This window comes from Felis catus, chromosome B3, assembly GCF_018350175.1.
Source record: "Felis catus isolate Fca126 chromosome B3, F.catus_Fca126_mat1.0, whole genome shotgun sequence".
Taxonomy (NCBI): domain Eukaryota; kingdom Metazoa; phylum Chordata; class Mammalia; order Carnivora; family Felidae; genus Felis; species Felis catus.
In genome coordinates, this window is record NC_058373.1 from 73,345,109 (window position 1) to 73,368,221 (window position 23,113).

Here is a 23,113-nt window from a genome sequence, read left to right on the forward strand (position 1 = left end):
CAGGCTTCCAGCTGTCCACACAGAGCCTGACATGGGGACCAAACCCACAGACCCCAAGATCATGACCTGAGCCAAAGTTGGACGCTCAACCGACTGAGCCACCCAGGTGCCCCTATACCACTATTTCTTTATCCATGTATCCTTCCACAGATATCTGGGTGGTTTCCATATCTTGGTTATTATACCTAATGCTACTTACTATGAACACAAAAGTGCAGATATGTCTTTGATGTAGTGTTTGTTTCCTTCAGATATATTCCCAAACATGGAAATGCTGGATTCTATGGTAGTTCTTAATTTTTTGAGGAACTTCCATACTATTTTCCATAGTGGTTGTACAAGACTATACAAGGATGCAAATACTGTGACAGATGGTTCATTTGGGGCCACCAAAGTATCAGTTTGGGTTTTTATTTACCCAAGTGTGCTGTAGTTGTATATTTGTCATCACCTCTAACTGTATTTTTTAAAGTAACCTTTAAAATCTTATTTACAATAGTACCCAACATATGTGATTGATAGGGCATAACCCCTACTTATTACTAAATCTGGATTGTATTTTTTTCTTTTTGCCTATTTTTACCATTTCTGTATGGTGCATTCATAATCATCCCCAAATAATAGTGACTGAAATAATATCTGGCTACTGTATCTTTCCAAACTATGTTATTCAAAAAGCACTCTGTAATTTGAAAGAAGTTGTAAGCATTCAACTGTAACCAACTTCCACCATTCTGAGCAGAACTTTTTTTCCTTAGGGAGAGTTCACCTCATATAACTTTAGGAATGCTTTCAGCTTTAAGAAGCAAACACCCAACGGGGCGCCTGGGTGGCGCAGCCGGTTAAGCGTCCGACTTCAGCCAGGTCACGATCTCGCGGTCCCTGAGTTCAAGCCCCGCGTCAGGCTCTGGGCTGATGGCTTGGAGCCTGTTTCCGATTCTGTGTCTCCCTCTCTCTCTGCCCCTCCCCCGTTCATGCTCTGTCTCTCTCTGTCCCAAAAATAAATAAACGTTGGGGAAAAAAAAAAAGAAGCAAACACCCAAGCAACAGAGATTTAGAGCCTGGACAATAAAGACCTTTAATTATCTTATACAGCAGTCTAGATACAGGTGGTACCAAGCTTGGTACCTGAATGACATCACCAAGTATTCAGGGTTTTTCTCTCTTTCCATACCATCATCTTCAACACGTTAGTTTCTCATCTTTAGATTTGTCCCCTTTTAGATTTGTCCCCTCATGGTCATCAGATGATCCACACGCAACCCCACTTAAGGAAGGGAAAGGTGAAAGGTAGAGTCCCCTCTTGAAGCTTTGTCTTTTTATCTGGGAGGAAAATATTTCCTTCCTATAAGTTGCCTTCCCTCCATTTTTGTCAGACGCCAGACTATCCTCACATTTCACTTAATCTGCAATTACAATATTATCTAGCAATAAAAGTCGAACATCACTGGGCAGGAAAAATCTACGCCAAGCACAGCCAAGACTGTCTCGAAGCTATTTTTTAACTCTACAAATCAGAGGTGAATCGCGGATTTACGAGACAGAGGAAAAGAGCCCAAGCCCCAAGGTTTGCAGTCACTACCAGACCGCCTCTCCCGGGGCTCTTAATTTAAATCTTTCAAAGTCCTGAAAACCCTGCACGATCTTGTTAAAAGGACCCTTAGCGTCTTCGTACCCACTTCAAATATGGCCGCCAGGTTTCAGTCCCGTTTACCACCTGATCGTGGCAATAGCTCTGGCTTCAAGCCCATTTCCAAAATGGCCTCTTCCCGCGAGGCTAAAGTTCTGAGTGCGCAGGCGCGAGCGCAAGGCTTCTTCCCGGCAAAATGGCGATGGGATTGATGTGCGGACGCCGGGAGCTTCTTCGCCTGTTACGGCCACAGCGTCAGGTAAGGATGCCCCAGGGCTGAGCGCCCGAATGCTACCCTGTCCCTGTGGCCCGAGCCCGAGACAGCTTGTGCCAGGGACAGCATGACCTGCCCACCAGGACCTGTCTCTCTTGACCTCGGCTCGCCTCAGGACGCGGGAGGGTTGCGGCCCCGGCCGTGCGGCCTCAGCGGCCGCGTATAGTTAATTATTCACGGGTCCCGTTGTCACCCCTGCCACGGAAACCTTAACCTCGACCTCTGTGCTCCCGGGTGGGTCTGTGGTAACCGAGAACCAGGACTCAACAAGTTGCATGCCTTCGGGCCAGCCATCTGCGCGCGGAGAGTAGCAGTGCCCTCACCTGTGGTGGCGGGCTGCCTGCTTCGTGGCAAATGAGCATGATGAACGACATCTGCTCCGATAAGAGGGCCCCATCCTCCTTCTACCCTCTCAGTTCCACAGCGTCGCAGGGCCCTCACATTGGCCCCGAAAACCGCTGACCGCGGGGCACCTCTTCCCAGCCGGCCGGTGCTGCGAGCGCCCGCACTATGTCCTCCTCGCGGCCCCTGGCCCACGGGGCCTCAGTACCTCTGTGATCTTGTTCTCAGAAGCCCAGGTAAGAGGCGATTAGTCCCTGCGACGTTAGGAGTGGGGTTTGTTGGTTGATTTGTTTCTATTTTGTTTTAACTACATGGAGAGGGAATGTGGCAAAGAGTTCTTGGCCACACTCCACACAGCTCCCTAAAATGGTAGTATCTCTGCCTGGGATAGATTTTCAAGTCAGTGGGGAAATGACTGACAGTACAGCCGGAGAGATTTAAGTGCTGTACAAGGCATTGTTTGCCATAATGGTGGCAAGCCACTGATGGTTTAGATGTGATTCCAGGTGTGCGTGTGTATTAGAAAAGTTATAACTTGCAAATCAAGGACTTCATGGCTATTAATATTTCTGATGGTGAGACCAAGTAAATATTTTGGTCTTAAAAACTAAATTGTTTTAAGTAAAAATTTTGATAGTTTCAGTATCTGCAAAATCATGCCAGTGATGCTCAAATGACTGAAGTTTGGAAAACAATGATAGAAGAAATAACTTCCTAATAGGAAGAGAAGACATGAAATCTTACTCTAAGTAACTTATCTTCCTGCCTAGAGGAGAAAGTAAAATGTCCTTTTTAAGCTTTGAATTCCATGTACACTGTAGACTAACCTGGGAGAATGAGAAATAGAAAGTCAATAGAACAACCTGATTTGATATTAGTTATTATTTTAGGGGACCTGTGATTTCTTATGTCCCCCCTACTGAGTATTACACATGGCTTCCTTTTGCACAGGTTCAGGCCCCTCCTGTCATTCCTGCAACTCCCCCACCCACAGCCATAACGGAGGTGGCTTCTGGAGAGACTGCAGATGTAATCCAAACTGCTGCAGAACAGAGCTTCGCTGAACTGGGGCTGGGGTCATACACCCCAGTGGGACTAATTCAGAACTTACTGGAATTTATGCATGTTAACCTGGGCCTACCTTGGTGGGGGGCCATTGCTGCATGTAAGGGGAATACATCCTGGTCAAGGGTAGAGGAAATGGGAACTTAGAAGTAGAACTTTAAAGATAGCAGTTCTATACGTGGATGGGAGGGATTACAGCTGACCCTTGAATAACCTGGGGGTTAGGGGTGCCTGCCCCACTCAACAGTTGAAAATCCATGTATAACTTTTCACTTCTCAAAACTTAACTGCTAAAAGCCAACTGTTAGAAGCCTTACTGATAACATAAACAACTAATACATATTTTGTGTGTTATATGTATTCTATATTATATTCTTACAATAAAGTAAGGTAGAGAAAATACATTTACAGTGCTATAAAAAAAAAAAAATCCCTGTATGAGGGGGCCCATGCGGTTCAAACCCCTGTTGTTCAAAGGTCAACTGTAGTTGCAGAAGTTTAGGGGTCAGAAAAGGAGATGACTCAGGTGAGAGAGATCCTTGATACTTAGATACACTCTACTTATCTTTCCCTAACAGGTATTATCAAATCACTAGATCATCTGAGATTCAAGAAATGTAGATATTTGAATGTGAGCATGGGGTTAGATTAAGGAGACCTTGTTAACAGTGATGAAGCTGCCCTGGTTTAGGTGAATAGAAGGTCAGGCCAGGCACTTAAAACCCCCCAAAGTGGAAGATGCCCACATTGTTCCTCCTGTAGGCGAAGACTATAAATTCTGTTTCTTCCTACACCGTGCGCCAGAGATCATCCTGTCTCTTGTGTCTTTTTACTGCCCTATTCTGAAAATATAAACATGTTCAAACATACCATGTATTTCTTGAGGAAAAAGTCCCTTCATCCTTTGTTCTTTCTCCTTTCATAGCTGTTATTTTAAAAGACTATCCTGCATGCAGTGGACTTCTTTCCACTCTTTGACACTTAACAATCTGACTTATTAATAACACCTCATTTTAACTGTCTGTGACATCAGCTAAGCCCATATTTCTTTTCATATTCAGCCTTTCTGTGTTAGACTTTCTCCCCCAGTTTATTCTATTGGAGTGTAGTTGGTACACAATATTATGTTAGTTTCAGGTGTACAACATAGTGTTTCAACATTTATACCTTATGAAGTGACCACGATGTCACCATATAAAGTTGTTAACAGTGTTATTAACTATATTCCCTGTGCTGTACATTGCATACCTATGTCTTCTTTATTTATAACTGGCAGTTTGTACCTTTGTTTTTTATTTATTTAAGCAATACCTGGCTCAGTCGGTATAGCATGCAGCTCTTGATCTCAGGGCTCAAACTCAACAACCCCGAGATCAAGAGTCGCATGCTCTACCAGCTGAGCCAACCTAGCACCCCTGGAAGTTTGTACCATTTAATTAATTAATTTACTTATTTTGAGAGCAAGTGGGGGGCGAGAGGGGGGGAACACAAGCAAGCTCCTCGCTGTCAGCACAGAGCCTATTGTGGGACTCAAACTCAGAAGCCATGAGATCATGACCTGAGGCAAACGCAAGATGCTTAGGGGCACCTGGGTGTCTCAGTCGGTTAAGTATCTGACTTCGGTTCAGGTCATGATCTGCTGGTTCATGGGTTTGAACCCTGCATCAGGCTTTCTGCTATCAGTGAGGAGCCCGCTTTGGATCCTCTGTCCCCCTCTCTTTTGCTTGTCCCCAACTTGTGCTCTGTCTCTCTCAAAATAAATAAACTTTAAAAAAAAAAAAAAAAAGAGTTGGACACTTAACCGACTGAGCCACCCAGGTGCCCCAAGTTTGTGCCTTTTCATCTCCTATTCTACCCATCTCTGCCAACCCCCTCCCTTTTGACATCCAGATTGTTCTCTATATCTACGGGTCTGTTTGGTTTTCTAGATTCCACATATAAGTGAAATTATACTGTATTTGTCTTTCTCCTTCTGACTATACATAGCATAATACCCTGTAGGTCCATCCATGTCACAAATGGCAAGATCTCATTCTTTTTTATGGCTGCATAATATTCTGCTGTGTGTGTATACACTACACCTTTTTTAGCCATTCACCTATGAATGGACAGTTGCTTCCATATCTTGGCTGTTGTAAATAATGCTGCAATGAACTTAGGGGTATATATATATTTTTGAAGTACTGTTTTCATTTTCTTTGGGTAAATCCCCAGCAGTGGGATGATTAGATCATATGGTATTTCTATTATTAGTTTTTTAAGGAACTGCCATGCTGTTTTCCACAGTGGCTGTACTATTTTACATTCTCACCAGCAGCGCACGATGAGTTTCTTTTCTCCACATCCTTATCAACATTTACTTCTTTTTTATTCTAGCCATGCTGACAGATGTTGAGGTGATAACTCATTTTGGCTCTGATTTGCATTTCCCTGATGATTAGTGATGTTTAGCATGTTTTCTTTTTTTTTTTATGTTTGTATATTTTATTTTTGAGAGGGGGGAGGGGCAGAGAGAGACTCCCAAGCGGGCTCTGCACTATCAGCATAGAGCCCAATACAGGGCTCAAACTTATAAACCCATGAGATCATGACCTGAGCTGAAACCAAGTCGCCACTCAATCAACTGAGCCACCTAGGCACCCCTCTGTCTCTTTTTTGTTGTTGTTTTTTTAATACTTATTTATTTTTGAGAGGGAGAGAGAAAAAGAGCAAGCAGGGGAATGGCAGAGAGAGAGAGGGAGACAGAATCCCAAGCAGGCTCTGCACTGTCAGGGTAGAGCCCGACAAGGGGCTCAAACTCACGAATCTTGATTTCATGACCTGAGCCGAAATCAAGAGTCAGATGCCTAACCCACTGAGCCACTCAGACACCCCTAGCACGTTTTCATTTGTCTGTTGGCCATCTGCATGTGTTTGTAGAAATGCCTATTCAGGGCCTCTACCCATTTTTTAATTGTACTGTTTTTTGGATATTGAGTTGTAGAAGTTCTTTATTTTGGATATTAACCCCTTATTGATTATATCATTTGCGAATATCTTCTCCCATTCAGTAGTTTACCTTTTTGGTTTGTTGATGGTTTCATTCACTGTGCAAAAACTTTTTGTTTTGGTGTAGTTTCAATAGTTTATTTTGCTTTTATTTCTCTTGCCTGGGAAGGCATACCCAGAAAAATATTGCTAAAGCTGATGTCCAGAAATTTACTGCCTATATTTTCTTCTAGGAATTTTATGGCTTCTGGTCTCACATTGAAGTCTTTAATCTAGTTTCGTTTATTTTTGTATATGGTGTCAGAAAGTGATTCCAGTTTCATTCTTTTGCATGTGGCTGTCCAATTTTAACAACACCGTTTATTAAAGAGGCTGTCTCTTCTCCATTGTATATTTTTGCCACCTTTGTCAAAGATTAATTGACCATGTAAATGTAGGTTTATTTCTGGATTCTATTGTGTTCGCATTAGTTTATGTGTCTGTTTTTGTGCCAGTACCTACTGTTTTATAACTTTGTAATAGATCTTGAAATCTGGGATTGTGATACTTTCATTTTTGTTCTTATGATTGTTTTGGCTATTTAAGGTCTTATGTGGTTCCATACAAATTTTAGAATTCTTCTAGTTGTGTGAAAAATGTAATTGGTATTTTATTTGATAGGGATTGCATTGAATCTGTAGATTGCTTTGGGTGTATGGACATTTTAGCAGTTTTCTTCCAATCCATGAGCATGGTGTATCTTTTCAGTTATTTGTGTTGTCTTCAGTTTCTTTCATCAGTCTTCTACAGTTTTCAGACAGGTCTTTCACTTGCTTAGTTAAATTTATCCCTAGATATTTTATTCCTTTTGGTGCAGTTTTAAATGGAGTTGTTTCTTAATTTCTCTTTCTGCTACTTCATAATTAGTCTGTAGAAATGCAAGACATTTTTGTATGTTAATTTTGTATCTTGCAGCTTTATTTTCATTTATTAATTTTCATATATTGTAATCATTTTTTTTAGTGGAGTTCTAAGGTTTTTCTATGTATGTCATTTGAAAATAGTGACAGTTTTACTTCTTCCTTACTGATTTAGATGCCTTTTATTTCTTTTTTTTTATCTGATTGCTGTGGCTAGAATGTCCAGTGCTGTGTTGAATACAAGTGGCAAGAGGGGACATACTTGGCATGTTCCTGATCTTAAAGCAAAAGTTCTTGGGGTGCCTGGGTGGCTCAGTTGGGGAAATATCTGACTCTTGATTTCGGCTCAGGTCATAATCTCACATTTTGTGAGTTTGAGGCCTGCTTGGGATGCTCTGTCTCCCTCTCCTGCCCCTCCCCTACTCACTGGCTGTCTTTCATAAATGAGTAAATAAACTTTTTTTTTTTTAATGTATTCTTGAATGCGATTCAGTAATATTTTGTTGAGGTTTTTTTGCATCTGTGTTCATCACAGATATCGGCCAGGTAGTTTTTGTTGTTTTTTTTTTTTTGTAGTGTCTTTGGTTTTGGTATCAGGGTAATACTGGCCTTATAGAATGAGTTTGGAACGCTTCCCTTCGTCTTCAGTTTTTTGAATAGTTTAAGAAGGATAGGTTAAGAAGGATAAGATTAGCTCTTCTTTAAATGTTTGGTAAAATTCACCTATGAAGTTCTCTAGTCTTGGACTTTTGTTTTTTGGGAGCTTGATTGCCAATTTCATTACTAGTAATCAGTCTGTTCAGATTTTCTATTTCTTCCTGATTCAGTATTAGAAGATTGTATGTTTCTAGGAATTTATTTCTTCCAGGTTGTCCCATATAATGTTGGCATGTAATTATTTATAGTAATGTCTTACAATCCTTTGTGTTTCTGTGGTATTATTCTCTTTCTTTTTTTTTTTTTTAATTTTTTTAATTTACATCCAAATTAGTATATAGTGCAACAATGATTTCAGGAGTAGATTCCTTAATGCCCCTTACCCATTTAGCCCATTCCCCTCCCTCAACCCCTTCAGTAGCCCCCTGTTTGTTCTTCATATTAAAGAGTCTCTTATGTTTTGTCCCCCTCCCTGTTTTTATATATTATTTTTGCTTCCCTTCCCTTATGTTCATCTGTTTTGTCTCTCAAAGTCCTCATATGAATGGAGTCATATATTTGTCTTTCTCTAATTTCACTCACCATGATACCCTCTAGTTCCATCCATGTAGTTGCAAATGGCAAGATTTCATTCTTTTTCATTGCCAAGTAATACTCCAGTGTGTGTGTGTGTGTGTGTGTGTGTGTGTGTGTGTGTGTGTGTGTGTAGTAGTATTCTCTTTCATTTCTGATTTTATTTATTTAGATCCTCTTTGTGATGAGTCTGGCTAAAGGTTTATTAATTTGGTTTATCTTTTCAAGGAACCAATTCTTGATTTCACTGATCTTTTTTTTTTTTTTTTAATGTTTTATTTATATTTGATAAAGAAACAGAGCATGAGTGGGGAAGGGGCAGAGAGAGACGGAGACAGAATCTGAAGCAGGCTTCAGGCTCTGAGCTGTCAGCACAGAGCCCAGTGTGGGGCTTGAACTCATGAACCACAAGATCATGACCTGAGCCGAAGTCAGACGCTTAACCGACTGAGCCACCCAGGCGCCCCTCACTGATCTTTTCTATCATTTTTATTCCGTCTCCATTTCATTTATTTCTGCTCTGATCTTTATTATTTCCTTCCTTCTAATTTTGGTCTCTTTTTATCTGGTTCACTTAGGTGTAAGGTTAGATCATATGAAATTTTTCTTTTTTCTTGTATCGCTGTAAGTTTCCCTCTTAGAACTACTTTTGCTTCTAAAGATATTTGTTCCAAAGATTTTGAACCATTATGTTTTCATTTTCACTAATCTCAAGGTATTTTTCATATCCTCTTTGATTTCATTGGTTGTTCAGTAGCATGTTTTAGCCCCCACGTGTTTGTGAGGGTTTTGGGGTTTAGTTTCATACTCTTGTGGTCAGAAAAGATGATCTCAATCTTCTTAAAGTTCTTCACACAGAGGGTGTCCCAGCAGGACAGCTGAAGCTAAAGTGGATTTAGGCTGGGGGAGGGAAGGTGTCTTGGGGAGTTCCACACAGGGAGCACCCTGGCAGGATGGGTGGAGGCAAAGCAAGCATGTGCTGGGAGGTCCCAGAGCACTCTGCACCAGGGATGCCCTAGGAAGTCCTCTGAAGCTGAAGTGTTGCAGGTGTGGGATGTTTCAGGCTACTTTGTGCCTATGGCACCTTGGCCAGACAACTGGAATTATAGTAAGCACTAACTAGCATGTGCCACACAAGGGCTGCTTTGGTGGGATGGCTTGGACTGTTATGGGCTAAGATCCTGGGGCTCACTGAAAAGGTAGGCTGGCTAGGGTACTCAGACCTGGCTCCCGTCCATGTGATCAAGGTGGAAGGGGAACATAAATTGTGGCACTCGCAAGCCCCACTGACCTGAAGAGATCCAGCAGCTGCCCTGTCATTTGGTGGAGTTCTACAACTGGAACCTTTTTAAACCACAGCTTTTATTTTTTCTGTAACCTAGTTTATCCAGGGTTGGTATGGGTTAGTGTCCTGGGGCTCGTGCGGCAGCAGGCCAGCTATGGCACCTAGACCCTGCCTCCCATCAGTGCTATCAAGGTGGAAGGACAATGTAAACTCTGACATTCTCCAGCCCCTCAGTGCTAGAGAGAGTTCCAGCAGCTCTCCACTGTTTGGCAGGGTTCTAAAACCAGTTGCTTTGTAATTTAGTTGCTGATTGATTAATCGATTGTAATTTACCCCCAGTGTAGGGCTCAAACTCACCACCCTGAGATCAAGAGTCTCATGCTCTACTGACTGAGCCAGCCAGTTGCTCTTTCATACTGCTGCTTTTTTTGTGCGCCCAGGGTAGAAGAAACTGCTTGTGATCCCTCAATGCAGTCCCTCCCCACTGCGGTTCACAGTGCTGGGGCATGGAGGTTCCCTTCATTAGTGTGTGTCCATCTCTCTTGCCTTTCTCTATGTGATCTATCTTCCATTGTGCAGAAGCTGTTCAGTCAGCCCTCGGTTCTTCAGGAGGAATTGCTTTGTAAATAGGTGTAGATTTGGTGTGTCCATGTAGGAGGTGAGTTCAGTGTCTTCCTACATTGCCACCTTAGGAAGCCCGGTAGTATGGACATTTTAATAGTATTAATTCAGTCCATAAACACAGTATATCTTTCCATTATTTGTATTGCCTTCAGTTTCTATAATCAGTGTCTTATAGTTTTCAGAGTACAAGTGTTTCACCTCCTTGGTTAAATTTGTTCCTCAGTATTAATTTTGTATCCTGCAGATTTACTGAATTCATTTATTCCGATCATTTTTGGATAAAGTCTTTAGGGTTTTCTGTATATAGTAATGTGTCATCTGCAAATACTAATGGTTTTGCTTCTTTTCCAGTTTGGATGGCTTTTATTTCTTTTTCTCATCTATTGCTGTGGTAGGACTTCCAGTACAGGTATAACTTACTTAATTGTACTTTGTGGATAATGCATTTTTTACATATTGAAGGTTTGTGGCAACCCTGCATCTTGCAAGTCTTATCAGTGCCATTTTTACAACAGCATTTGCTCATTTCCTGTCTCTGTGTCACATTTTGGTAATTCTCACTTAAAACTTTTTTATTATATTTGTTACAGTGTTTTGTGATGCTACCATTGTAATTTTTTTTTTAATTTTTTTTTTTTTAACGTTTATTTATTTTTGAGACAGAGACAGAGCATGAACGGGGGAGGGGCAGAGAGAGAGGGAGACACAGAATCGGAAGCAGGCTCCAGGCTCTGAGCCATCAGCCCAGAGCCCGACGCAGGGTTCAAACTCACGGACCGCGAGATCGTGACCTGAGCTGAAGTCGGACGCTTAACCGACTGAGCCATGCAGGCGCCCCACCATTGTAATTGTTTTGGAGTGTCACAAACTGTACCCATATATGACAGAGCATGTAATCAATAAATGTGTGTGTTCTGACTATTCTACCAACCAGCCATTCCCCCATCTCTCTCCCTTTCTTCAGGCCTTCCCAGGGCACAACAATATTGAAATTAGGCCTGAAATTAGGGTTAATAACCCTACCGTGACCTCTCATTGTTCAAGTGAAAGGAATAGTCACATGTCTCACCATAAAAGCTAGAAATGATTAAATTTAGTGAGGAAGGCAAAAGTCATCACACTAACCAACAGATTCTCAACATGGATGAGAAGCCTTATATTGGAAGAAGATGTCATCTAGGACTTTCACAGCTAGAGGGAAGTCAATGTCTATCTTCAAAGGACAGGCAGACTCTTGTTAGGAACTAATACAACTGATGGCTTTAAGTTGAGCTGTCCTTGTTAGTATAGTGGTGAGTATCCCCACCTGTCATGTAGGAGACCTGGTTCGATTTCCCAACTGGGAGGCAAGACACCCTTTGGTGGCTGGGTGGCTCAGTCAGTTAGGCTTCCGACTTGGGCTCAGGTGATGATCTCATGGTTTGAGCCCTGCGTCAGCTCTGTGCTGACAGCTTGGAGGCTGGAGCCTGCTTCAGATTCTGTGTCCTCCCTCTCTCTCTGCCCCTCCCCCACTCACACTCTTTTCTCTTTTTTTTTTCATTATGTATATTTTTAAATCTCTTATTTATTTTTGAGAGAGAGAGAGTCCAAGCTGGGGAGGAGCAGAGACAGAGACACAGAATCCGAAGCAGGCTCCAAGCTCTGAGCTGTCGGCACAGAGCCTGACGCATGGCTGGAACTCACAGACCATGAGATCATGACCTGAGCCCAAGTCGGATGCTAAACCGACTGAGCCACCCAGGCACCCCTCTCTCTTTTTCAAAAATAAACATTTAAAAAATTGTTTTAATCTTTTAAGTCGAAGCCAGTGCTCATTTCCCATTTTGAAAATTGCAAGGCCCTGAAGAATTATGCTAAATCTACCCTGCCTGTGCTCTATAAATAGAACAAAGCCTGGGTGACAGCACATCAGTTTACAACATGGACTGAATATTTTAAGCCTACCATTGAGACCTAGTCCTTAGGAAAAAAAGATTCGTTTCAAAATATTGCTCATTGACAATGGACTTGGTCACCTAAGAGCTCTGATGGAGGTATACAAGACTGATGTTATCATGCCTGCTAATACAACGTCCATTCTGCAGCCCATGGATTAAGGAGTAATTTTAAGTCATAATTTTTAAGAAATACATTTTGTAAAGCTAAAGCTGCCATAGATTGTGGTTCCTCTGATAGATCTGGGCAAAGTAAATTGATAACCTTTTGGAAAGGATTCACCATCCTAGATGCCATAAAAAACATTCACGATTCATGAGAAAAGGTCAAAATACCAACATTAATAAGAGTATGATATAAGTTCCAATTCCAGTCCTCATGGATGACTTTGAGGGGGTCAAGACTTCAATGGAGGAAGTAACTGCAGATAAGATAGAAATAGCAAGAAAACTAAAAGGGAGCCTCAAGATGTGACTGAATTGCTGCAGTCGCATGATAAAACTTGAATAGATAAGGAGTTGCTTCTTATGAAGAGCAAAGAAAGTGGTTTCTTGAGATGGATTTATTCCTGGTGCAGATACTATGAAGACTGTTAAATGATAAAGGATTTGGAATATTACACAGACTTAGGTGATAAAGCAGTAGCAGGGATTGACTCCAATTTTGAAAGTTCTAATGTGGATAAAATGCTATCAAACAGCATTGCATTCTACAGAGAAATTCATAAAAGGAAGAGTCAATTGGTGCAGCAGACCTCACTGCCATCTTTTTTAAGAAATTGCCACGGCCACCTCCAGCTTTCAGCAACCACCTGGTCAGCAGCCATCCATCAGTATCAAGGCAAGACCCTCCAGGAGCCAAAAGATAACTTGCTGAAAGCTCAGAGGTACTTTTTTTTAGCAATAAAGTACCTTTTTTTTTTTTTTTTTAATGTTTATTTTTAAGAGCAAGAGAGTGCAAGTGGGAGAGGGGCAGAGAGAAGTGGGGGAAAGAGGATCCAAAGTGGGCTCTGCACTAACAGCAGTGAGCCCGACATGGGGCTCAAACTCACAAACCATGAGCTCATGACCTGAATTGAAGTTGGATGCTTAACCAACTAAGCCACTCAGGTGCCCCAATAAAGTACTTTTAAGGTATGTATATTATTTTTTTAGACATAATACTATTGCACTTAATAAACTACAGCATAGTGTAAACATAACTTTTATATGCACTGAGAAACGAGTAAATGCATTTGACTCTCTTTATTGTGGTAACTACTTTACTGGTAGTCTAGAACCAAAACTGCAACATCTCCAAGGTGCACCTCATATTGTTAAAAGCAATGAGAATGGGCATCCTTGTCTTGTTCCTGATCTTAGAGGAAAAGCTTTCAGCTTTTCACTATTCAGTATGTTAGCTGAGGATTTGTCATAGATGACCTTTATCATGTTGAGGTATATCCCTCTATACCTACTTTTTTGAGACTTTTTTAAAACATTTAAAAAAAATTTTTTTTAATGTTTATTTGTTTTTGAGACAGCATGAGTGAAAGAGGGGTAGAGAGAGAGAGAGGGAGACAGAATCTGAAGCAGGCTCCAGGCTCTGAGCTGTTAGCACAGAGCCTGACATAAGGCTCAAACTTATGAGCCATGAGATCATGACCTGAGCCAAACAAAGTCGGATGCTTAACCAACTGAGCAACCCAGGTGCCCCAAGAGTTTTTAATCATAAATGGATTTTGAAATTATCATGAAATGCCTATTCTGTATCTTTTGAGATGATTTTTATTCTTTTTGTTAATGTGTGTCAACATCGATGGGTTGGCATATATTTAACCATCCTTGCATTCCTGGAATAAATCTCACTTGATCATATTGTGTGATCCTTTTAATGTATTGTTGCATTCGGTTTGCTAATATTTTGTTGAGGATTTTTACATATATGTTCATCGAGGATATTGACCTGCAGTTTTCTTTTTTTTTGTGATGTCTTTGGTATCAGGGTAATACTGGCCTTATAGAATGAGTTTGAAAGCTTTTTTCTTCCTCTTCAGTTTTTTGGAATAGTTTGAGAAAGATTGGTATAAACTCTTCTTTAATGTTTGGTAGAATTCAACTGTGAAGCTGTCTGATCTGGGGACTTTTGTTTGTTGGTAATTTGATTCACAATTCAATTTCATTACTAGTAATCAGTCTGTCCAGAGTTTCTATTTCTTCTTGATTTAGTCTCAGAAGATTGTATGTTTCTTCTGGGTTGTCCCATTTGTTGGCATATATTTTTTATAATAGCGTCTTATAATCCTTTGTGTTTCTGTGGTATGGGTTGTTCTGTTTCATTTCTGATTTTATTTGGGCCCTCTCTTTTTTTTTCCTTGATGAGTCTGGCTAAAGTTTATCAATTTTGTTTTATCTTTTTTTTTCTTTTTTTAATGTGTATTTATTTTTAAGAGAGAGGGAGAGTGAGTGCAAGCGAGGGAGGGGCAGAGGGGGAGACACAGAATCTGAATCAGGCTCCAGGCTCAGCTGTCAGCACAGAGACTGGAGTGGGGCTCGAACTCACAAATCACGAGATCATGACCTGAGCCAAAGTTGGGCGTTTAACTAACTGAGCCACCCAGGCGCCCCAATTTTGTTTCTCTTTTTAAAAGACCACCTCTTGGGGCACCTGGGTGGCTCAATCGGTTGAGCATCTGATGTCAGCTCAGGTCATGATGCGCAGTTTGTGAGTTCTAGCCCTGCATCGGGCTCTGTGCTGACAGCTCAGAGCCTGGAGCCTGCTTTGGATCCTGTGTCCCCCTCTCTGCCCTTTCCCACTCATGCTTTGTCTCTCAAAAATAAAAATAAAATATTAAAAAAAAAAAAAGACCATCCCTTAGATTTGTTGATCTTCTGTATTGCTTTTTTAATCTATTTCATTTGTTTCTGCTGTAATCTTTATTATTTCCTTCCCTCTACTAATTCTGGGCTTTGTTCTTATTTTTTTTTTTTTTAATGTTTATTTATTTTTGAGAGATAAAGACACAGAGCAGGAGCAGGAGAGGGACAGAGAGAGATGGGAAACACAGAATCCAAAACAGGCTCCAGGCTCTGAGCTGTCAACACAGAGCCCAACACGGGGCTTGAACTCACAAACCGCAAGACCATGACCTGAGCTGAAGTCAGACACTTAACCAATTGAGCTATGCAGGCGCCCATGGGCTTTGTTCTTTTTCTAGTTCATTTAGCTGTAAGGTTAGATTGTTTTAGATTTTTCTTGTTTCCTAAGGTAAGTCTTTACTATCTAAGCTGCCCTTTTTCAACTGCTTTTGCTGCATCTTATAGATTTTGGACTATTGTGTTTCCATCTTCATTTATCTCAAGGTCCTCCTTGACCCACTGGTTGTTTAGTAGCATGTAGTTTAGCCTCCACATGTTTGGCTTTTCCATTTTTCCTCTTGTAATTGATTTTTAGTGTCATACAATTGTTGTTAGAAAAGATGCTTGATATGATTTTAATTTTCAGTTCATTAAGACTTGGTTTGTGGCTTAACATATATCCTGGAGGATGTCCCATGTGCAGTTGAAAAGAATGTGTGTTCTGACTGGGGAGTGTTGTGTTGTTGTTTTAATATTTTTTTAAGGTTTATTATTTATTTTTAGTAATCTCTACACCCAACATGAGGTTCAAACTCAAGATCAAGAGTTAATGCTCTTTTTTTTTTTTGCCATTCTTTCTTTTTTTTTTTTTCTTAATTTTTATTTATTTTTTTAATTTACACCCAAGTTAGTTAGCATATAGTGCAACAGTGATTTCAGGAGTAGATTCCATAATGCCCCTTACCCATTTAGCCCATCCACCCTCCCGTAACCCCTCCAGTAACCCTGTCTGTTCTCCATGTTTAAGAGTCCATGTTTTTGTCCCCCCCCCCCATTTTTATATTATTTTTGCTTCCTTTCCCTTATGTTCATCTGTTTTGTATCTTAAAGTCTTCATGGGTGAAGTCATATATTTGTCTTTCTCTAATTTCGCTTAGCATAATACCCTCTCGTTCCATCCACGTAGTTGCAAATGGCAAGATTTCATTCTTTTTCATTGCCAAGTAATACTCCATTGTGTGTGTATATGTGTGCGTGTGTGTGTGTGTGTGCGCATGCACGCACACACACAACCACATCTTCTTTATCCATTCCTCCATCAATGGACATTTGCGCCCTTTCCATACCTTGGCTATTGTTGATAGTGCTGCTATAAACATTGGGATGCATGTGCCCCTTCGAAACAACACACCTGTATCCCTTGGATAAATACCTAGTAGTGCAATTGCTGGGTCGTAGGGTAGTTCTATTTTTAATTTTTTGTGGAACCTCCATACTGTTTTTCAGAGTGGCTGTACAAGCTTGCATTCCTAAGGAGTCACATGCTTTTCTGATTGAGCCAGCCAGGTACCCCTGTATTCTGCTGTTTCGGAATGGAATGCTTTGTATATATCTATTAAGTCTCTGGTCTTATGTGTTGTTTAAAGCAACTGTTTCCTTATAGATTTTCTGTCTGGACAGTCTATCCATTGATGTAAAAGGGATGTTAAAGTCCCCTACCTTTATTGTATAAGTGTCAATTTCTTCCTTTTTGTCTGTTAACATTTCCGTTACTTATTTAGCTGCCCCTGTGTTGGGTGCATAAATATTTCCAAGTGTTATATTCTCTTTGGATTGATCCTTTTATCATTATGTAATGCCCTTTTTTGTCACTCAGTTTTGTCTGATACAAGTATTGCTACCCCAATTTTCTTTTCATTTCCATGGAATATCTTTTTCCATCACTTTCAGTCTGTCTTCTTAGGAATCACATGTGAGTCTCTTACAGGCAGCATATAGAAGAGTCTTGTTTTTTTAATCCATTCAGCCACCTGTGTCTTGATTGGAACATGTAGTTCATTTACCCTCAAGGTAATTACTGAAAGATATACTTTTTATCATTTTTTTTAAGTAATCTCTACACCCAATGTGGGGCTCAAATTCACAGCCCCCTAAAAATCAGGAGTCACGTGCTCTACCAACTGAGCCTGCCAGGTGCCCTTACTTCTTACCATTTTTTTTAATTTCTGCTTGTTTTTGTAGTTCTTCTCTGTTCCTGTCTTTCTCTTCCCTTGTAATTTGGTGACTTTCCTTAGTGTCATGTTTGTATACCTTTCTCTTTATTTTTGTGTGTATATTATAGGTATTTGCTGTGTGGTTACCATGAGGTTCATATGTAACATTGTATGTGTATAACAGTCTATTTTAAGTTGATGGTTGCTTTAAGTTCAAGTGCATTCTAAAAGCACTACATTTTTAGTCCCCCTTCTCACATTTTGTAGGTTTTGGTTTTTGTGTTTGGGTTTTTTGGAGTTTATTTTGATGTCTGTTTTGTTTTGAAGCTTTAAAAGCTTTTATTCAGAAAGCCTATGAAATAATTATATGATACTTTGAATGGGTAGGTGGTACAAAAAATGACTTGAAAATTCCTACATTGTTTTTGACTTATCTTAGAATTTAATATTTTGTGTATCTCTTGACTAATTATTGTAGGTCTAGGTGATTTTATTACTTTTGTCTTTTAACCTTCATACTAAAGTCTGTAGTCAGTTATCTGCTCCCTTTATTATATGTTTACCTTTGCCAGTGAGATTTTTTTTCATAATTGTCTTATTTCTAATTATAGCCTTTTCTGTTTTGAGAATTCTGTTTAATATTTCTTATAAGGCTAGTTGGTGCTGATGAATTCTTTAGCTTTTGCTTCTCTGGGAAACTCCTTATCTCTCCCTCAATCTGAATGATAACTTTGCTGGGTAGGCTATTCTCAGTTGTAAGTTTTTCCTTTTGGCACTTTGAATATATTGTGCTCCTTCTGGCTTGTAAAGTTTTTGCTGAAAAATCAACTAATAGTCTTATGGGGGCTCTTTTGTATGTAGTTGTTTTCCTCTTGCTGCTTTTAAGATTCTTTAACTGTTGGAATTTTTATTAATTAGTCTTAGTGTGCATCTTTTTGGGTTCTTCTTTTTTTGGGATTGTCTCTGCTTTCTGGAGTTGGATGTCTGTTTCCTTTAACAGGTTAGGGAATTTTTCACCCATTATCTCTTCAAATAGGTTTTCTGTCCCTTTCTCTCTTTCTTCTGAGATCCCTATGATGCCAATGTTAGTACAGTTGATATCCCTGAGGTTCCTTAAATCATCCTCAGTATTTTTCTTTTTTCTTTTTGCTGTTCCCATTGGGTGATTTCCACTATCTTCTAGATATCTGATTCATTCTTCTGCATCACCTAATCTGCTATTGATTCCCTCTAATGTACTTTTTATTTTATTGTATTCAGCTCTCATTGGCCCCTATTTTATAGTTTCTGTTGAAATTCTGTTCATCCATTCTTTGGAGTTCAGTGAGTACGTTTATGACTTAGAACCTTGTATCTGGTAGATTGCTTATCTCTTCTTTGTTTAGTTCTTTTTCTGAGGTTTTGTCTTGTTCTTTTGTTTAGAACATACTTTTCTGGCTCTTCGTTTTGCCTAAACTCTGTGTTTATATTAGTTAGATCACTTCTGTCTCCTGGTTGTGAAGGAATGAGTTTTTGCAGAAGGTGTCCTGTGAGGTCCAGTAGTGCAAACTCCCCGGCCACCTGAGCCAGGTGCCCTAGAGGTTCCTTGTGTGAGTGGTGTGTACCCTTCTCCTGTGGCTGGGTCTCTGTTGGTGCAGACTCAATGGTTTGCAGAGCTGTCCCCTGACACAGCTGTCTACAAGGCTCAGCCACAGCTTCTTCAGGTGTGCTGGTAAGTAGAGCTGCCCCCCATCCTGTCTGAGAGGCCCAGCTACTACTACTGTTGGGTGGGCTGGTGTGAGGGTTTGGCCCCAGCATAGCTGGCTACCAAGCCCAGCTGTTGCAGGTGCTCTAGCAGGCAGGGCAGGGACCTCTTGGGGGGGGTGGCTCTGGTGCAGACTGAGGCCACCTGCTGGGTGGGAGGGGGAGGGCAGGGAGCCACTTAAGAGGGGCTCCTGGCCAGTGCATGAGTTGGGCTGAGCAAGCTGGTGCTAGCACAGTAGATGGAGAATGTCAGAAATGGTGCCCACCAGCTCTTCCATCCCCAGAGAATGTTCCAACAGATCCCTGCCCTGCCAGCACATGCCCTAAAATTAGTCTGTGGATCTCTTCCATGTGTAGCCCATTTTTCTAACTGCTGCCTCTGCACTGAACCTTCAGCAAGTGAGATTGTGCTGTACCCTTTAAAAGCAGAGTCTGGGGGCGCCTGGGTGGCTGAGTCAGTTAAGCGACCGACTTCAGCTCAGGTCATGATCTCACAGTCCGTGGGTTCGAGCCCTGCGTCAGGCTCTGTGCTGACAGCTCAGAGCCTGGAGCCTGCTTCAGATTCTATGTCTCCCTCTCTCTCTGCCCCTCCCCTGCTCACGCTCGTCTCTGTCTCAAAAATAAATAAACATTAAGGAAAAAAATTTTTGTTAAATAAAAAATAAAAGCAGAGTCTGTTTCCTATTGCACTCCAGCTCTCCCAGACATAAGCCTTGCTGGTTATCAAAACCAGATGTTGTACGGGGCTTGTCTTCCCAGTGCAGGTCCCCCAGTCCTGGGAACCTAATATGGGGCTTGGAACCCTCATTTCACAGGGAGAGCCTTTATGGTTATGAAGTCCCTCCCACTCGTGGTTCCAGACTAGACCATGTCTCTGCCTCCTATCCAGCTCAGAATGGCTTTTTCTTTATATCCTTAGTTGTATAAGATCTGTTCTACTCTGAAGTTCTTTCTCAGAGACAGTTATATATGTAGTTACAGATTTTGGTATATCCTTGAGAGAATGTAAGCTCATGATCTTTCCTCCTCCTCCATTTTGACCTCTTGGGACCAGGGTCCTGTATTAGACACTTTAGACCTTGAAATCTATCCCATGGCTTTTGTGATCATCTTTCCTGATTTTCTTCCAGTCTTTCTGACCACATTTTTCCATTTCCATTGCCCTTGCCCAGTTCTCGGTCTCCTCCTTCAGGGCTAGTATTCTCGGTTTCATCCTTAGCTTCCCTTCTCTTTCCACTCCACATCAGCCATCATAATGTTGATAAAGCCTAAGCCCATATCCCCCCCAACTACCACTACCACCACCCTCTTTTTTCAGCCCAGACCCTCTTGCTTGTCTACAGATAAAGTATTTGTTGGAATTATCAAGAAATAGGAAATATAAGAAAAGAAATAGGAGCTAAAGCAGTAGGCCACCAAATTACTTCCTACCTTAGGGACTTCTAAGATAGTGGTTTTCAAACTTTATTCCTGGGAGCCCCAGAGTTCTATAATGGTGCCTCTGAGGAAAGAAAAGGCCAGACCTTGAACAGTTCTGTAGCCAGACTACCCCCTCATCCAGAGCAGCTCAATTTTATCTGTTACGTGTATTGGGGCTACACCTAAGAGTTGGGGGCGGGGGGTTCCATTGATAATAGAAGAGTTTGGAAACCACTGATCTAGAGAAGTATCTTCTGTCACCTTCCTTTTGTTCAAGGAAATAAACGGTATTCCTGGCCATTTGCTTACAGAAGTTAATGCTAGACATTGTGATATCAAAGCAGAAGACTAAGCCTTGAAGGAACTAAGTCACCCCTGCCCTTTGTTTTGGGCTCCTCCAGCAAGAGTCGCAGTGTTGAAAAGACTGGAATAAGAAAGTCTTTCAGTGAGGACCTAAAGACCTTCAGCCTTCTAGCTGCAGAACTGCTTTAATTTCACTTCAGTCCTAGTGTATGTTTTCCAGGTACAGTCCTTGCCCGATGCCTGGTGTTTCCTCTCATCGTGAAGGGCCAACGAGAAGCAGCCAAGATCCACAACCACTTGCCAGAGATCCAGAAGTTTTCCACTCGAATCAGAGAGGCCAAGTTGGCAGGAGACCATGCTGAGTGTGAGTCAACTGCAGAATGCACGTAGGAGCGGACCACATTTGCACTTTGCTGACATTCTGCTGAGGGAAGGGAATGACCAAAATCGGGAGTTACTAGAGGTGGGCAAGTTGTAAAGATGTACCTGCTTCTTGGGCCTAATGTTTGCAGTGACTAGCAAGGGTCAGGTAGAAATTTCATGGGCCAGATAGTAAGGATAGTGACCTCCACTGATGTAACTGTTAGCCCAACCATTAATTTCCCCTTGTTCACAGTTTACAAGGCCTCCTCGGAAATGACATTTTACCAGAAAAAGCATGATATTAAACTCTTTAGACCTCTTATTCTACCTCTGACTCAGGTAAGCAAAAACATTTTCCTTCTGATTTTATCCCATACCAGTCAGATAGCCTCCTCTGTGTTTCCCATGCCTTAGACCCCGAAAAAGCAGTGGTGGTGATAACAGTTTTCAGTAATGGAGTAATGAGAATGTCTCCTTTGCTAAAGGGTCCTGACACTGTTTATCCTTTGTACTAGGCCCCAATCTTCATCTCCTTCTTCATTGCCTTGAGAGAAATGGCCAACCTTCCTGTGCCCAGCCTGCAGACAGGTGGCCTCCTATGGTTCCAGGATCTCACACTGTCTGACCCCACCTACATATTACCACTGGTAGTAACTGCTACAATGTGGGGTGTCCTTGAGGTAAGCCCAGGCTGGCCAAGTGCCAGGTCTGCAAAGTGGGGAGTAGGGGTAAAGTAGTTATGCAGAATGGTCATTCTTTGCCCCTTGGAGAAGTAGAATTGATGGGTTGAAATCTGTGCCAGATTCTTTAAAATTGATGTGCATTTGCTCCTTTTTTATTTTTTTGGCAGTTAGGCGCTGAGACTGGTGTACAAAGTTCTGATCTTCAGTGGATGAGAAATATAATCAGAGTGATGCCCCTAGCAGTCTTGCCCATAACTATCCATTTCCCCACGGTAGGTAATGGCTGAGGAACTGGCTCCAAGCCCTTCCACCTAGCCTTGCCATCTCCCATCGAGCTAGTAACAGATGACAGTTTCTGAGTATTGTCTCTTTCTTTTCATCCAGGCTGTGTTCATGTATTGGCTCTCCTCCAATGTGTTTTCCCTGGGCCAGGTGTCTTGCCTCCGGATTCCAGCCGTACGGACTATACTTAAAATCCCCCAGCGTGTGGTGCATGACTCTGACAAATTACTTCCACAGGAAGGCTTCTTAAAAAGCTTCAAAAAAGGTAAGGGTGTGCCCTCAGTATAACAGGATTGGGGGAAAGTAGTCAAAAAATGGGTAGAGGCCCAACTGCCTTCCTCTTTACACAGGGTGGAAGAACGCTGAACTGGCTCATCAGCTACAAGAGCGCGAACGACGCATGCAGAATCACTTAGAGCTAGCAGCCAGGGGTAAATAGCCCTTTCAGGCTAAATTCTGTGATTTGTTTCTTCCTTTCCTTTGTTCATTGAGATTTGTTTTCTCTTGCCCTAGGTCCCTTACGACAGACCTTCACCCACAACCCTCTGCTACAGCCTGGAAAGAATCAGCCTCCCAGCACCCCGAGTAGCAGCAGTGCCAACCCAAAGTCAAAGCAGCCCTGGCGTGACACACTCAGCTGAATTCCATCTCTGCTCACACTGGTAGGAGCTCTCTCTTCAAAGGCTCAGCCTCAGAACAAGATTTGACGCTGAGTCATTGCCCCAGGCCTTAGAAACTCTGAGGTGTTGTACACATCTTCATTGTGAAAGTGGATTCCACTACAGACTCTTACCCCTAAGTGTAAAAGAGCCGAATGATCTTGCCATCCACAGAATTAGTAAACCTCTGTACTCCATGCTGCTTTCTGACACTTATTAAACAAGGAAATGAACTGTAGGATAGATTGATTGGTAATTGCTCCTGCCCATGCTCTTAGGAAGTGCCTCAGTGTTGTCAACTGGCATTATGATCTTAAACTCCTACCTCATACATGGATT

General features: G+C 41.6%; 1 protein-coding gene across 1 annotated transcript; it reads left to right on the forward strand.

The window, feature by feature from the left end:
- Window positions 1–1,733: 1,733 nt before the first annotated feature.
- Window positions 1,734–23,012, forward strand: OXA1L (OXA1L mitochondrial inner membrane protein). Its single transcript, XM_019832796.3, has 10 exons — window positions 1,734–1,889; window positions 2,321–2,482; window positions 3,198–3,411; window positions 21,008–21,151; window positions 21,404–21,489; window positions 21,666–21,830; window positions 22,001–22,105; window positions 22,218–22,380; window positions 22,466–22,546; window positions 22,629–23,012. Exons 1-10 carry the CDS (start codon window positions 1,827–1,829, stop codon window positions 22,754–22,756), a joined length of 1,311 nt encoding a protein of 436 aa, XP_019688355.3. The 5' UTR covers window positions 1,734–1,826; the 3' UTR covers window positions 22,757–23,012.
- Window positions 23,013–23,113: the final 101 nt, after the last annotated feature.

Coding starts and splice junctions, on each gene's coding strand:
- OXA1L (XM_019832796.3), top strand. CDS start 1,827: ATGGCGATGGGATTGATGTGCGGACGCCGGGAGCTTCTTCGCCTGTTA. Junction 21,490..21,665: donor TTATTCTACCTCTGACTCAG/GTAAGCAAAAAC, acceptor CCTTTGTACTAG/GCCCCAATCTTCATCTCCTT. Junction 22,381..22,465: donor CTTAAAAAGCTTCAAAAAAG/GTAAGGGTGTGC, acceptor CTCTTTACACAG/GGTGGAAGAACGCTGAACTG.